General features: G+C 34.4%; 1 protein-coding gene across 5 annotated transcripts in view; it reads right to left on the minus strand.

The window, feature by feature from the left end:
- Positions 1–14,033, minus strand: part of ORC4 (origin recognition complex subunit 4) — a 103,337-nt gene that overhangs the window by 23,247 nt on the left and 66,057 nt on the right. For 4 of the 5 annotated variants that reach the window (XM_004375365.2, XM_023730380.1, XM_023730378.1 and 1 more), the window contains 5 exons: positions 12,546–12,619; positions 9,239–9,315; positions 8,548–8,638; positions 1,783–1,858; positions 853–938 (listed from right to left, as the gene is read on the minus strand). In XM_004375365.2, the coding sequence (XP_004375422.1) occupies positions 853–938; positions 1,783–1,858; positions 8,548–8,638; positions 9,239–9,315; positions 12,546–12,602 (387 nt within the window). In that variant the 5' untranslated portion in view covers positions 12,603–12,619. The remainder of the gene's footprint in view (positions 1–852; positions 939–1,782; positions 1,859–8,547; positions 8,639–9,238; positions 9,316–12,545; positions 12,620–14,033) is intronic. The other variant, XM_023730379.1, reaches the window with a different exon arrangement.

The raw sequence follows: 14,033 nt of genomic DNA on the forward strand, positions 1-14,033 counted from the left end.
AAAAGTTTAATAAAAGTTTCAAAACGTATCTAATTATATTGAAATATATATATATATATTTAAATGTTACTGGGGTTCACTGTCCTGAGACTCCAAGTTGTAATGACCATGTGGTATGCATAAATTTCTGAAAATATTTTTAAGAGTAAGAGATAACTGACATTAGTATATAGCACATTACCATCCAGCCAAGTTTGTTTTTTGAATATAAATGATATTTAATGCTTTCTTCTTCCTTTAGAATAATCCTAGCAAGCAAGTATAATAAAATAATGCCCAGGTAACAGATGACAAATCTGAAATTTAGAGACATTCTGACATTCAGATCACCAGCTAGTAAATGACTGTGAGGCAAGACTCAAATCAGCAACTGTGGCTTTAAACTTAGCACTACTCCTGTGCACCCAAGTCTCAGAAGACCAGGAATAGACTGCCAGAACTTGACTTTTTGTTTTGTGTTGTTTTTTAAGTATACTAATTTATCTCCATGGATAGAGAAGCAGAAAATTTATCTTATTGATAAGGCAAAAAATTCAGAGAATATCTACATAAACCTGAATTTCTTAGTTTTTTAGCAAGTATAACCTAAAAATATATATATAGACATATATACATATACATATATACATATATATACATATACATATATATATATATATATATATATATATATATAATAGACATTTGATGAATAAATACATAATACTATATCATACATTTTTATGACAAGAATCTTACATATTTCAATCTGGAATCTCTGAACCATTCCCTATCCTTCCAAAACATAAAAATATCTACACTATACAAATTTTACTTCAAAACTTTATTTAAAAGAACTAAAATGATACTTACAAAAACTTTATCTCCGACCACATTTTCCAGATTTAACTGCCTTGTGATTTCCTTTAGAGCTATTTTATCATTGATCTGCAGCAGTCCTGAAATAAAGTCCCATTAAAAAGTAATTAAAATGAAAAACATATTTGATGCAATGCAGATTATTTCCCTGTCAAGTATGCTTTTTTCCAATACTTTCTAAACTTAACTAGAAAGAAAAGTGTCAAAGCCTGTTAGTTTATACTATTTCATTTTAAACAGCAATGCAGACATTTGGTAGACTCAAAGAACCGTCCACCTCGGAAAAAGTGCTATTTAAAAAAAAAAGTAAAAAAAATTAAGGCAGCACAGAGCTCTTATGTGCTTCCTTTTTTATATTTTTTAATTTTTATGTATAGAATGATAAAAGTTGTTAAGCATGGATCCAGTTTTTCAAATCTAATTATTAATACACATTTAAAACATACTGTTATGGGTTGAATTGTGTTCCCCAAATATAGGTGTTGTAAATCCTAACCCTTATACTTGTGGTAATACATAATAACGTTAATGTTACATCAGTGTGGAGTGTATCTTAAGCCAATCACCTTTGAGATAAAACATAAGCAAATTAGGCACAGAAAGGCAAGCAGAGATGGGGAAGATACATGTCATATCACATGAGGATCGCCAAGAAAGCAAGGAAGAGAAGCTGAAAAGAGACAAAGACCTTCCCTAGAGTGGACAGAGAGAGAAATGTCTCCTAGAGTTGACAACCTGAATTCAAACTTTTAGCCTCCTAAACTGTGAGAAAATAAACTTCTGTTTGTTAAAGCCACCCACCTGTGGTATTTCTGTTATAGCAGCACTAGATAACTAAGACACCTACAAATGAATTTAGTTTCAGAGTATAAAAAGCCCACCTGATTTATGTCATTTCCAATGGCAAAACGGTAACATACTTACCATTTAGGTGAACTTGTAATATATTTTCATTCACTTCTTCTATCTGCATGAGTTCCTTTAAAGCATGATTTATTAACTAAATAAAATTTTATAAAATATTTAATAAGAGGTAACAGATGAAAAGAAGATCATTTTCTCTCTTAAACTATGAATGGAAAGAACAGAATATAAATAGACTGTCTTTTTAAATTAACAAGTGCATATTCAGATTCCCTAAATATAAAAGGTTTAACTAGAACATCTCACATCTGACTCCTTTTAAGAGGCAGAGTCAGGACAGATGCCACTCTCTCAATCAGCTACCCAAACTTGTAAAAAATACTTAGAAGCAACCCTCAAGTTTTAAAAGAAATATTTCTCTGCAAGTCACACAAAACTATGGCTTATGAATTTCATGTTTCAGTACATTATAAATCTTTCTTAGCAATGAAAACAGATACAAGCTACTGAAATACATATTAGAACAATACTAAATGATGGTAAAAGTCTATCCCCAATATATCAATTCTTACAGAATATTGCAAACTACTCTGTTGTTACCATGAAACAAAAATCAAAAAAGTAAGAGACAGTAGGAGGTTAAGTTGAGAAAAAAATATTCCCTCAATTAGTTGCTAGGTACACAGAGAAAGCCCTTATTAAAGAAACTTCAAACGTGCAACATAAAAAATTTATTATTAAAATGTAAATTCATAATTATACACAGAAACATGTATAACACCTTAAACTCTGTAACTATAAAGCTTCGTATAATTAAAGGTTTCTATGCCATATATGGTGAAACCTGTGAGAAATGGAACTCGAGTTCTCCACCTTTGACAGGGTGTAGTCACCACTTTCTATCACTCTCTATTTAGTGGGAAATATTTTTCAGTTTTCTTTCTCTGACAGGTTTCCCGCATTATATAGGTTCCAGCTTTTGTGCGTTTTACTGTACTTGCATTCTTTATATTTTTTTGAATTGTGACATTTGATCACTCTTATAGTGCAGTATCATACACATCTCTTCATATTATTACTACACAGCATCTTTTAAAATTTGAAAATGAGTAGAATTAAGAAAAGCCAAAGAACCTTTAAAAAGAAAGAGTAATGATGAAGTATTGTTCCTTCCAATGTTAAAAAAAAAGAGTACTATCACAAAAATAAATGGTCCAGGAAAGAGAGGCTGTACACAACAAAAGTCAGTACAGACAGCATCAAAATTTAGTGAGCATATATAGGGCAGCTCTAGTCTGTTTTATAGGGTTGCTATGAGTTGGAATCAACTCGATGGCAATGGGTTTTTTTTTTTTTTTAATAAAGGATTATTTAACAAAGGCACATGACAACTGGTAAACGATTTAGGAAAAAAATACTATTTGTATTTGCTTTTACAATAAGCTACTTCTGTTTGTCACAGCAACATCTCTGTGCAACAGCAAAAGCAAGTATCATCTTCTTTTTAAATTATTAGGCTTCACAATAGGACGTCAAACACATCAAGCTATTTCTAGTATATTTGTATGGTTTTCAAAGCATAGTGAATCCTACTTCAGATCAGTTTCTCTAGCTCTTGTTAAGAAGGGATGATCTCACAATATCACTTGTCATATTATTAGCAAAAGCCCAGTTGAGAAGTGACATTTATAAAAAACTGTCTGAAGGGCAAGGTGGTACTTCTCTGCCTCTGGATCAGGTCAGACCCTGATCACAAGAGTACACTCTCAGATGATATTAACTTGGTCCTTCAAAATACTGCCTTGAGCATGTTTGTTAGTAATCTGCTGTGTTTTCCCACCTCTTGATATGTTACTTATACAGTGAAACCTGAGACAGCCAGAACTCGACAGGACTGCCTCATTTTTCCAGGTATCACAAGTTCTCCACCTTTGACAGAGTGCAGTCTTACCACTTTTCTATCACTCGTTTTAGTGGAAAATGTTTGCGTTTTCTTTCTCTGACAAGGTTTCTGCCTTACACAGGTTCCAGCTTTCACAGGTCTTACTGTATTTATGTTTTGCCTGGCTCTGATTTTCTGTTTTAAATCACATATACACACAGATATAGGAGGAGCCCTGGTGATGCAGCGGTTAAGTGCTCGGCTGCTAGCCAAAAGGTCGGCAGTTCAAACCCACCAGTGACTCCATGGGAGAAAGATGTAGCAGTCTGCTTCCATAAAGATTTACAGCCTTGGAAACCCTATGGGGCAGTTCTACTCTGTCCTATATATAGGGTCACTATGAGTTGAAGGGGCTCTGGCAGTGCAGTGGTGAAGAGCTCAGCTGCTAACCAAAAGGTCGGCAGTCTGAATCCACCAGTTGCTCCCTGGAAACCCTATGACGCAGTTCTACCCTGTCCTATAGGGTCGCTATGAGTTGGCATCGACTAGACAGCAACAGGTTAGGTCTGGAGTTGGAATTTGACTCGCTGGCAGTAGTTTTATATGTACATATATAAATAAAATGTTTTTAAAAATTTTTAAAGAATTTAATCGGTGTTTCTTTGTTTTTACTTACTTTCAGTGCCTCACAGCTCTGAAATGGTCCAGCTAGACAGTCTTAGTTGTTTTCTAGTTCACGTGTGTGTGTGCAGGTAATTTCTTGTTAAAAGGCAGGTCTCTGCCCTGAATGCCACAGAGCCTTCATACTTCGAAAGTGGCTCATTTTGTGTCTTTTATTTTCTAGTTTACCCTAAAACTCCTCCTACTGCATCTTATACTCACAGATACTGCGTGGGTCATTCCTGCACATTAGACAGACGTGCAGCATGTTTCTTCCATTATGGCCACCCAAGCAGATTGTTCCCTAAATGTTCCCTTAGAGAGCGATTGGTCTTTTTTTCCCCCTAAATTTTATTTATTTTGTTGTTGTTGTTGAGAATATACACAGCAAAACACATACCAATTCAACAGTTTCTACATGTACAATTCAGTGACAGTGATTACATTCTTGAGTTGTGCATCCATTCTCACCCTCCTTTTCTAAGTTGTTCCTCCCCCATTAACAGAAACTCACTGCTCCCTAAGGTTGCTATCTAATCTTTCCAGTTGCTGTTGTCACTTTGATTCTATAAAGATAGTTCTCAAAAGAGCATAATGCTCAAGGCAGACATTCTTTACTAGGTAAGCTAGACTATCGTTTTAAGAAGACTTCGGGGGATATTTTCGGTTTAGGTTTAAAGATTAACACAGGACAATAGTTTCAGGGGTCCATCCAGTCTCCATGGTCCCAGAAAGTCTGCATGCAGTCCATGAGAATTTGAAATTTTGTTCTGCATTTTCCCCCCTTTGATAAGTATTCTTCTATAGAATCTTTTATCAAAATATTCAGTAATGGTAGCCAGGCACCATCTAGTTCTTCTGGTCTCATGGCAAAGGATGCAGTGGCTCATGGAGGCCACACATTTCATATCCCACCTATTCCTAACTCTCCTTCTTCCTCTGTTGCTCCAGGTGAATGCAGACCAATTGTTGTGCCTTAGATGGCCACTTACAAGCTTTTAAGACCCCAGACAGTACGCAGCGAACTAGGAGGTAGAACAGAAGCACTAAACACGTTATTAGGCCAATTAACTGGGATATCTCATGAAACCATGACTCGAACCTTCCAAAACAAGGAAGCAAATCCCATGGGGTGTTTAGTTGTACATAAGCAGCCTCAGCAGCTAGTCTTATATTTCTATGTAATTAGTTAGGTAAACAATGGTATAATTTAAGTCAATTTTTTCATGGATACATTCTCACTTTTTCAAATACTTTAAATATTATATACTAAAAATAAAATTAGTTGAGCATTAACGTTTCACAAAAGAGTACAATCAGTTTGGTTAGTGCCTTTCTACATTCTCTGTAGATAAATATTAATTTTATAAACATACCAGCAAACTCTCTTAGACTTGCCAGCGTAATAAAAATAGTAGCCCTGGTGGTGAAGTGGTTAAGATCTCAGGCTGCTAACCAAAAGGTTGGAAGTTGGAATCTACCAGCTGCTCCCTGAAAACCCTAAGGGGCAGTTCTACTCTGTCCTACAGGGTCACTATGAGTCAGAATCGACTCAACGGAACATAACAACAACACAGGGTTTCCTATGCTCACCTACTACTAGTATTGTCAATTTTTTTAATAAACATAAGATTCAATAATATGAAACTAGAAGAAACAGCCCATTTAACCGTCTAGCAAGTCTCTGTCTACAGTACTTTCTAAATTTCTATACAGAAGAGTATTTTCCACAGTTTGACATATAACTTGGAGCCATAATGGTAATAAAATATTTGAAATACAACAAAGCACACAAACTATCTGTTACCTTTTTCAACTAACTGTAGACTTTTACTTTTGTGTATTTCAGGTAGTTCGCATTTAAAATATATTGTAATATTTATAAAATGTGAATTTACCTAATTATATTATTGAGACTTCGTGTCTAAGAATAAGCTATATTGTACCATTTATTTGATCATTTTTGTATCTCAGGAAACTCCCCCACACAAGTGGCACAAGTAAAACAATGCTCCTTATCTTGTTGACCTCTCCATATTGGAGTGCCCTAGGAATAAAAGTGTACAGAACTGGAATACCAATTCCGGATTCCTCCAGAGTCTAGTGAAGTCGTACTAGTTAAAAGCAACAGAACAGCGCTCTGGCTTAAGAAGCAACAACAATGAGATAAACTGTCAGCAGAGCCAATAACAATCTATCCATTCTATAAAGCTGATAATTACTATCTTAATAGCTGTTTCGTTGTTCATACCTGAGTAAACACAATTAAGATAAAAATATGTGTTTATAAAAAGATGCTGTAACATGAAAGGAAATACTGAACTGATGAAAAAGATTAATACTGAAAATGTATATTGTAGAGAACATGTCTGGAACTATTTGAGCTATTTAAACTATTTTGAAGTATATTTATCCGAATTGGATAAATATAAAACAAGAGATTAAGAAAGTATATGACAAGGAGCTAAACAAGAAAGAAAGACTGTTAGAAAACTAAAATACAGTATCACAATTAGAAGAACAAGTAACAGAATTGATAATGAAGAAAATCACAAGGGTGGTATGACAGAATGGTAAGAAAGAGGAAGAAAATAATGATAAAAACAAAGGTTTAAAAACCGGATACTCTAATCCTAAAAAAGGACAAGAACAAATGATAAGAAAAAAAAATACTCAAAGATACAAGAAAATCATCCCATGGGAGTCATAGAAGATGGTGGAGCAGAAAGATTCAGGAATTGTTTCTCCACCCAAACAATTACTGAGCTGGCAGGAACTCTCTGAATCAACTTTTTGAAACTCTGGAGTCTAGTCAGACATTTGTAGTGGCCAGGGAGAGCTCAATGAAAAGGCTAGTAAATTTTAGTAAAAATATTACACGACATACAAAAAACTAGTAAAGTATGCCTATTTATGGGGAAAAACGAATTTAACAGAAATCATCCCTGAGGACATACACTGCAATTATTAGTCAAAGACATTAAATCAACCATCTTAATTACAGTCGGTGAACTAAAGAAAATCACGGACAGAGAACTCAAGGAAATCAGGAAAACGACCTCAGAACGAAATCAGAATATCAATAAAGATAAAAATTATATTTTAAAAAAAGGGAGCCAAACAGAAATTCTGCAGCTGAAAAGTACAATAACTGAAATGAAAAACTCACTACAGCTGTTTAATAACAAATCTGAGCAGGCAGAAGAAAAGATTAGAGAATTTGGAGACAAAAAAACAATTGAAATGATCCAGTTTAAGGAGCAGAAAGAAAAAAGAATAAAGAAAAATGAACAGAGCCTGAGGAACCTGTGGGACATGATTAAGCGTAGCAACATATACATTATCAGAGCCCCAGAAGGAGAAGAGAGAAAAGGCAGAAAAAATGTTCGAAGACATAATGGCCATAAACTTCTCAAATCTGATGAAAGACATGAATATACAAATCCAAGAAGCTCAATAAACTTCTTAAAAGAGAAGGTAAACTCAATGAGATCCACGCTGAGACTCACTATGATCAAACTGTCAAATCTCAAAGACAAAAGAGCCTATTCAGATTGATACAGTAATTCATTAAGAGGAGAAAAAACTTTGCTCTTGGAGTTTTTTTCACAGAACGCAAATTAAACGAAATCTGTATCATTCCAAAGCGGAAAGAAAACTGCAAACAAGAATTCAACCTGCCACCATGTTTTAGGTAATTTGCAAAATAATTTTTGATGTATTTAAAATATTCTGAAAGCTCCACTGCATATTAGTTACAAAGTCCTCTTGTAAAAACCACACAAAATAGCACTAAACTTGAACACAAAGAAAAATCAAAATATAGAACTCAAGAAAACAGAAACAGTGACTGTGGAAGAACTAGGTATTGAGGACTGAAACAAATTAAAAGAGTTAAAACTAAAAATTCATTGTAAATATGATTATAATATAAATAAATATAATAAGGACAAGAAATTACCTAGATCTAAACGTTCAATTTATATACTTCAAATAATACTGGAAATGGGAGAAGACAGTGAAATTTTAATTTCTTCATCTTACATAATGTAAAAAAAAAAAAAAACCCCATTGCATAGCGACTCTACAGGACAGAGTAGAACTGCCCCTTAGGGTTTCCAAGAAGCAGCTGATGGGGCAGTTTTACTTTGTCCTATACAGTTGCTAAGAGTCAGAATCAGAGTCAGGTTTGGTTTTTTGGTCTGGTGTTGACTAAAACAAGAATTATCATATGCGCATCAAATCAAAAAAAAAAAAAAAAAAAAGATATCAACAGCTTTTACCATGGTCTTTCCTGATCCTCGGGGTCCAATAATGAGTACAGAGTTACTTTCTCCATGGATAGCAGTTCTTTTTAGCAACTCAATTAAGTGTCTGAAATGATATAAACAGGCCAAAATTTGAAACGGTAAGTTGGAATAGTTTGCCACAAGCAGAATCTGAATACAGACAGAAAACATGCATTTCTCCCTTTGCTTCTTCTGAGTACTTGATTTAGGCTCTAAATAGTCCCACAAAGTAGGCCAATGCTGCTTCTCTGGAAATTTCAGATAAACCTAGGAAGTTTGGAATATCTTAGTCTGATGGCAGCAGTAGTACTCAGAACCTTTGGATTCAGAATCCCTTCTCCCACATCTATCACTCTGGCCTTTTATTCCACAGCTGACTGCCGACTACTGGGGCAAAAGGTTGAGAATTCTCTCCATAATCCCAGATAGTAGAAACAACACAAGATTGAAAGTTAAAAGCCTTTCTCATTATAGAAACATATCTGCTCTTGCTTCATGATATTCAATGTTTCTACACACAAAACAAAATTTTCTGCTTCTATAAAAATATGTTAGCCTTATTTAAGATCAAATTTGCAAAAGCTGGACAATATCTGTAAGTTCATAAAGTTCGTAAGTAACTAAGAAAAATTCATAAGTAGGTAAGTTCATAAGTAAGTTCATGAAGACAAAGGGTTAGACTTACTTGTATTGTACTTGTACTCCAAATAGGTTACTATGTGAACTCTGACGACAAAATCTTTCACGTAAAAATCTTTGTACCTGATAAAAATAAAGTGAATAAATATAAATGAAAATATTACATATATAATAAAAAATGAATAAGAAAGTAAATTTTCACCAAAGAGAATTAGGTATTAAGGAATCAATTCAACCCTTCCTAAATACTTCTTCTCAAGAATTCTGGCACCACTTCAACTTCAACTCAACCCACTGCTGTCTAGTCGATTCCAACTCATAGCAACCCTATAGGACAGAGCAGAGCTGCTCCATAGGGTTTCTAAGGCTGTAAATCTTTATGGAGGCAGACCGACACATCTACCTCCTGTGGAGCGGCTTGTGGCTTTCAACCGCCAACCTTCTGGTTAGCAGCTGAGCACTTAAACCACTGTGTCATCAGGGCTCCTTGACACCACTTCAAGGACTTATAAAATTAACATTTTTTTCTATAGAGTCTCTATGAGTCAGAATCAACTTGACGGCAATGGGTTTGGTTTGGCTTTGGTTCACCAATACCATGTCCCAAAAAAGGATGAGAATTTTGTGGTGAAGACTGAAAGGAGAGGGAGAATTACTTACTTGAGTTACAACAGCAACATGAGGGCTATTTTAATGCATGTGAATGAATGAATACTTCAGTTTGTATAATGTGTCAGCCAAGGAACAAAGACAGGAGCAAATCTAATAATGCACTCAAACCAAATAACGCACTACACACTCAATCTATAGAGACCAACAAATCTAAACTGGCTTGGCTTAAGTCCTATTAATTCATACCTGTAATAAAAGTCAGGATTCCAAGGAAATCAAAGAAGCTGCAAAGTCCATATACAGTAAAACCTCTGAAAACTGGAACCTACGTAAGGTGGAAACCTATCAGAAGAAAAACTGAAATATTTTCCACTAAAATGAGTGATTGAAAAGTGGTAAGACTGCACCCTATCAAAGGCAGAAAACTTCCAAAACCTGGAAAAACAAGGCAGTCCTGTGGAGTTCCGGCTCTCGTAAGTTTCACTGTAGTTACTGAGGAATCTATTCAATGCAGAGCAAAATACAACTAAAATGGCATGATCCATGCCTACGAAGACATCGCAAGTAAACTGGAAAGAAATGATACATTCAAGGAAAGAACCACAAAAAGCTAGTAACTCAGCATATAAACAAATGCTCGATTATGTGACAGAAATCACATTTAGCTAGGCTATAAAGTAAGGAGTCATTGGAATGAATTAAGTAAAAATACTTGTAAGGAACTAAATTTTGAATTGGCCTCGGAATGAAGGGCTTAGATTTAGTTGTCAAAAATCATGCTAGAGAATCTAGTACATTTTTTCAAAAGATGGACAGTTTAAGTCATTCCTTTTCTCTATCTGCTGTTAATACAGAGGTCCTCCAGGGACAAAAATCTCAGGGGGTTATTTCAGATTTGGCCCCAAGAGCTGAAACAAGAAGCTTCCACGATTGTTTGCTTCTCTTAGTCTGACAGCCTGAGACTGATCCTTCATGTACCCAAAATAGATGATTCTGAATTCTCTTTACATTTATCACAGGTTAAGCAAAGGAAACTATTCACTGGGGAGAGACTGGTGAACATAGTGTGTAAGCCCCATTCCCCTTTGGCAATATAGTCTAAAACAGAAGTTTTATTATGTGAGTTCACACTGATTAAAAAACAATCCATACTCACAGTTACAGAAGAAGTGAAAAGAATACGGGAATTGGTGCCAGAGGAGTCAATTAATGTAAATTTGAAAGGTTAACTTTTTCTAAGTTGTAAATTCTTTGTAGATAACAATAACACCTTTTGGCAAGCCTGTTTTGAAGATGAGGAACCCTGGTGGTGCAGTGGTTAAGCACTTGGCTGCTAACCACAGCACTGGCAGTTTGAACCTATCAACTGCCCTGCTGAAGAAATATGTGGCAATCTGCTTCCCTAAAGATTACAGCCTTGGAAACCCTATGGGGCAGTTCTAGTTTGTCCTATAGGGTTGCTAGGAGTCACAACTGACTTGACTTTAACGGGTTTTGAAGATTAAGTAATGCAAATTACCCGTATCATAATAGTTATTGTATAGATAATAGCTGATACTTGTAAAACACTTAAATGAACACATACAGGGGCTCATAATCACAATGCTTACTCCTGTGTTTAATTTCTCTATCTGGTTAACCTTTCTACTTCAAAAAGAAATAAAGGTTTTATAAGGGGATACCAATAATGTTTAGTTTCGATTAAAGAAAAAAAAAAGTAATTCAGATCAAGCCTAATAAACAGAAACGTCAGGGTAGAAATATACACCCTTACTCACTAGACTATAAGCTACTTGAGGGCAGAGACAGATATATGCTCATTACCTGGAATACAGTATATACTTAATATTAAACATTCATGAAACAAACTAGGAATAAAAGGGAACTTCTTCAACCTGATAAAGAGCAGCTACCAAAAACCCACAGCCAACATCATACTTAATGATGAAAAACTGAATGTTTTCCTCCTAAATCAGGAACAAAGCAAGGACGTCCACTCTCACCACTCCTATTCAACATCGTATTGGAAGTCCTAGCTAATGCAATAAGGTAAGTAAATAAAAAGTATACAGATAGGGAAGGAAAAAGAAAAATTATCTCTATTTGCAGATGGTATGATCTTGTATACAGAAAATCCTAAGGAATCAACTAAAATACTATCAGAACTAATAAATGAGTTCAACAAGGTTGTAGGATATAAAATCAACATACAAAAATCAATTGTATTACTATACAATAGCAACGAACTAACCAAAAGTGAAATAAAACAACAACAACAAAAACAATTCCATTTATAATGGCATCAAAAAGAATAAAATACTTAGGAATAGATTTAAGGAAAGAAATGTAAAACTTTAAAGACAATATTAAACTAAACTGAAATCAGACCAGATTTAGGAAGACATAAGGTAAAGTTAGGATTCCAATTATGCAAAGAATTACAAAGGATAAAATTAAGAAGTAGCCTAAGATATGAATATAAAACAATATCAACTGAGAAAAGGGCTCAAGAACAACCCTAACAACAAAAGCCATCTGTTGGTACACATTTAATACTGACAGTTTAGAATGCTTTGCTTCCGAATGATTTTTCTTATAACTATTTACAGATATCTATTTGAGAATGAAAAGAGTAAGTCTTCATAAGTGGTAAAGAGCAAATCCAAGTTAAGAAGATAACTACTTCCTTGATCACCTTTGTACAGTAATAGGCTTTGAGATGAATGAAAATATATACTAACCTGTGAAAGGCATTCTGCATGTATTAGACTGTTACTCTTTGACTTACGACTGCTCATTTCAAGAAATTCAAATCCTTTAAAAAAATAAAAAAACATATTAGCGTGACTATAGTAAAGACCACTGGCTTAATAATACTTGAGTTAACTATTATTATAGAATCAAAATAAATACAAGTGTTAAAACATAAAAAATGTTCACATTTCTCAAACTTTAAAATCTTTAACAGCAGCTCCCTTTTCTCCAAGTATACTTATTTGACACTCCCACATCACACTTTATATGGTTCTTACAGATCAATTCCCCTTTCCCTCAATCTATTATTCTCCTTCACTAAATTGTTTTGTTTTTTTTTTTTTAAGAAAAAACAAAACAAAAAACCTATGAGCCTTCCTTTTACCTAGATGTTTCTCCCTCCATATATCTCACAGCATCATTCCTTTCAGAAAGTCTTTCCTCTGTGGCTCTATTCATCAACCATATCCAAAAAGCACTAGAAACGAGGTTAAATAACTGTTCTGAAGAAACCCATAATTGTATTCTCTATCTGTAATCAAATTATACTAAACAAAATTATCTGTTTACTTGCCAGTGTCCCCAATTTGAGCTCATTTTTATATTCTGAGCATCTTAGCATAATGCTCAAAATAAAGTTAGCAATAAAATGATGTCGGGAAAAAAATACACGTATAATGAAAAAAAATTTATAACTTTTGTAAAGTACTCTTCAAGGGCAACATACTCATAGATAAAACCCCTTTGGCTAAAAGATCTAATTGTCTTAGCACTGATTTCCTATAGGAGTACTTTAACAGTCAGGTAGAATAGCTTAAGCAATGTTTACTTATGTACAGGCATTGCTACAAGTGCTTTCCCTTTATTAACTTATGTGATCCTCATAAAAACCCTATGGAATAAGTACTATTATCATAATCCCTTTTTAAGATTAGAAGGCATACAAAGGTTATGTAACTTACCAAAACAGGACCCAAGCAAGTTATACTCTTAACCAAGTGTTTCCTCCTTAACCAACTTTTTAAAAAGGAAGTACAAACAAATTTCAACAACTTGAAGGCAGATCAGTCATTGCGGCAATATTATATTTTATGTTCATATTTATTAATTTCATATTATTCTGACAACTAGAAACCAATCCTGAGAATGCTGTTTTCTTCTTCTCTGGAAATGTTAACAGACCAGCACAAAACACGGCCTTGACAGAGAGCAGGCAAATTTTCCTGTCCTCTCACTGTATATGCCAGGTACCTAAGGTGTAAACCACCAAAAAGCTCTAGGCTCCAGGCTCCCAAAATAGAAATTAAGAGTAGTCTACTGACGATTAAACTCATCCCTTAAGAATCTTCTTTCTCAGAAGTAATAATCAGCATATTCTATTCTACTGTATAGAAAATTTAAACCCAATTCACTTCTGTCACTAGCTGCCTCTATCTCCTTTTGGATCACTGGTACTTCTTTTTTTTAATTTATAT

Source organism: Trichechus manatus, unplaced genomic scaffold (genome assembly GCF_000243295.1).
Source record: "Trichechus manatus latirostris isolate Lorelei unplaced genomic scaffold, TriManLat1.0 scaffold00036, whole genome shotgun sequence".
NCBI classification, from domain to species: Eukaryota; Metazoa; Chordata; class Mammalia; order Sirenia; family Trichechidae; genus Trichechus; species Trichechus manatus.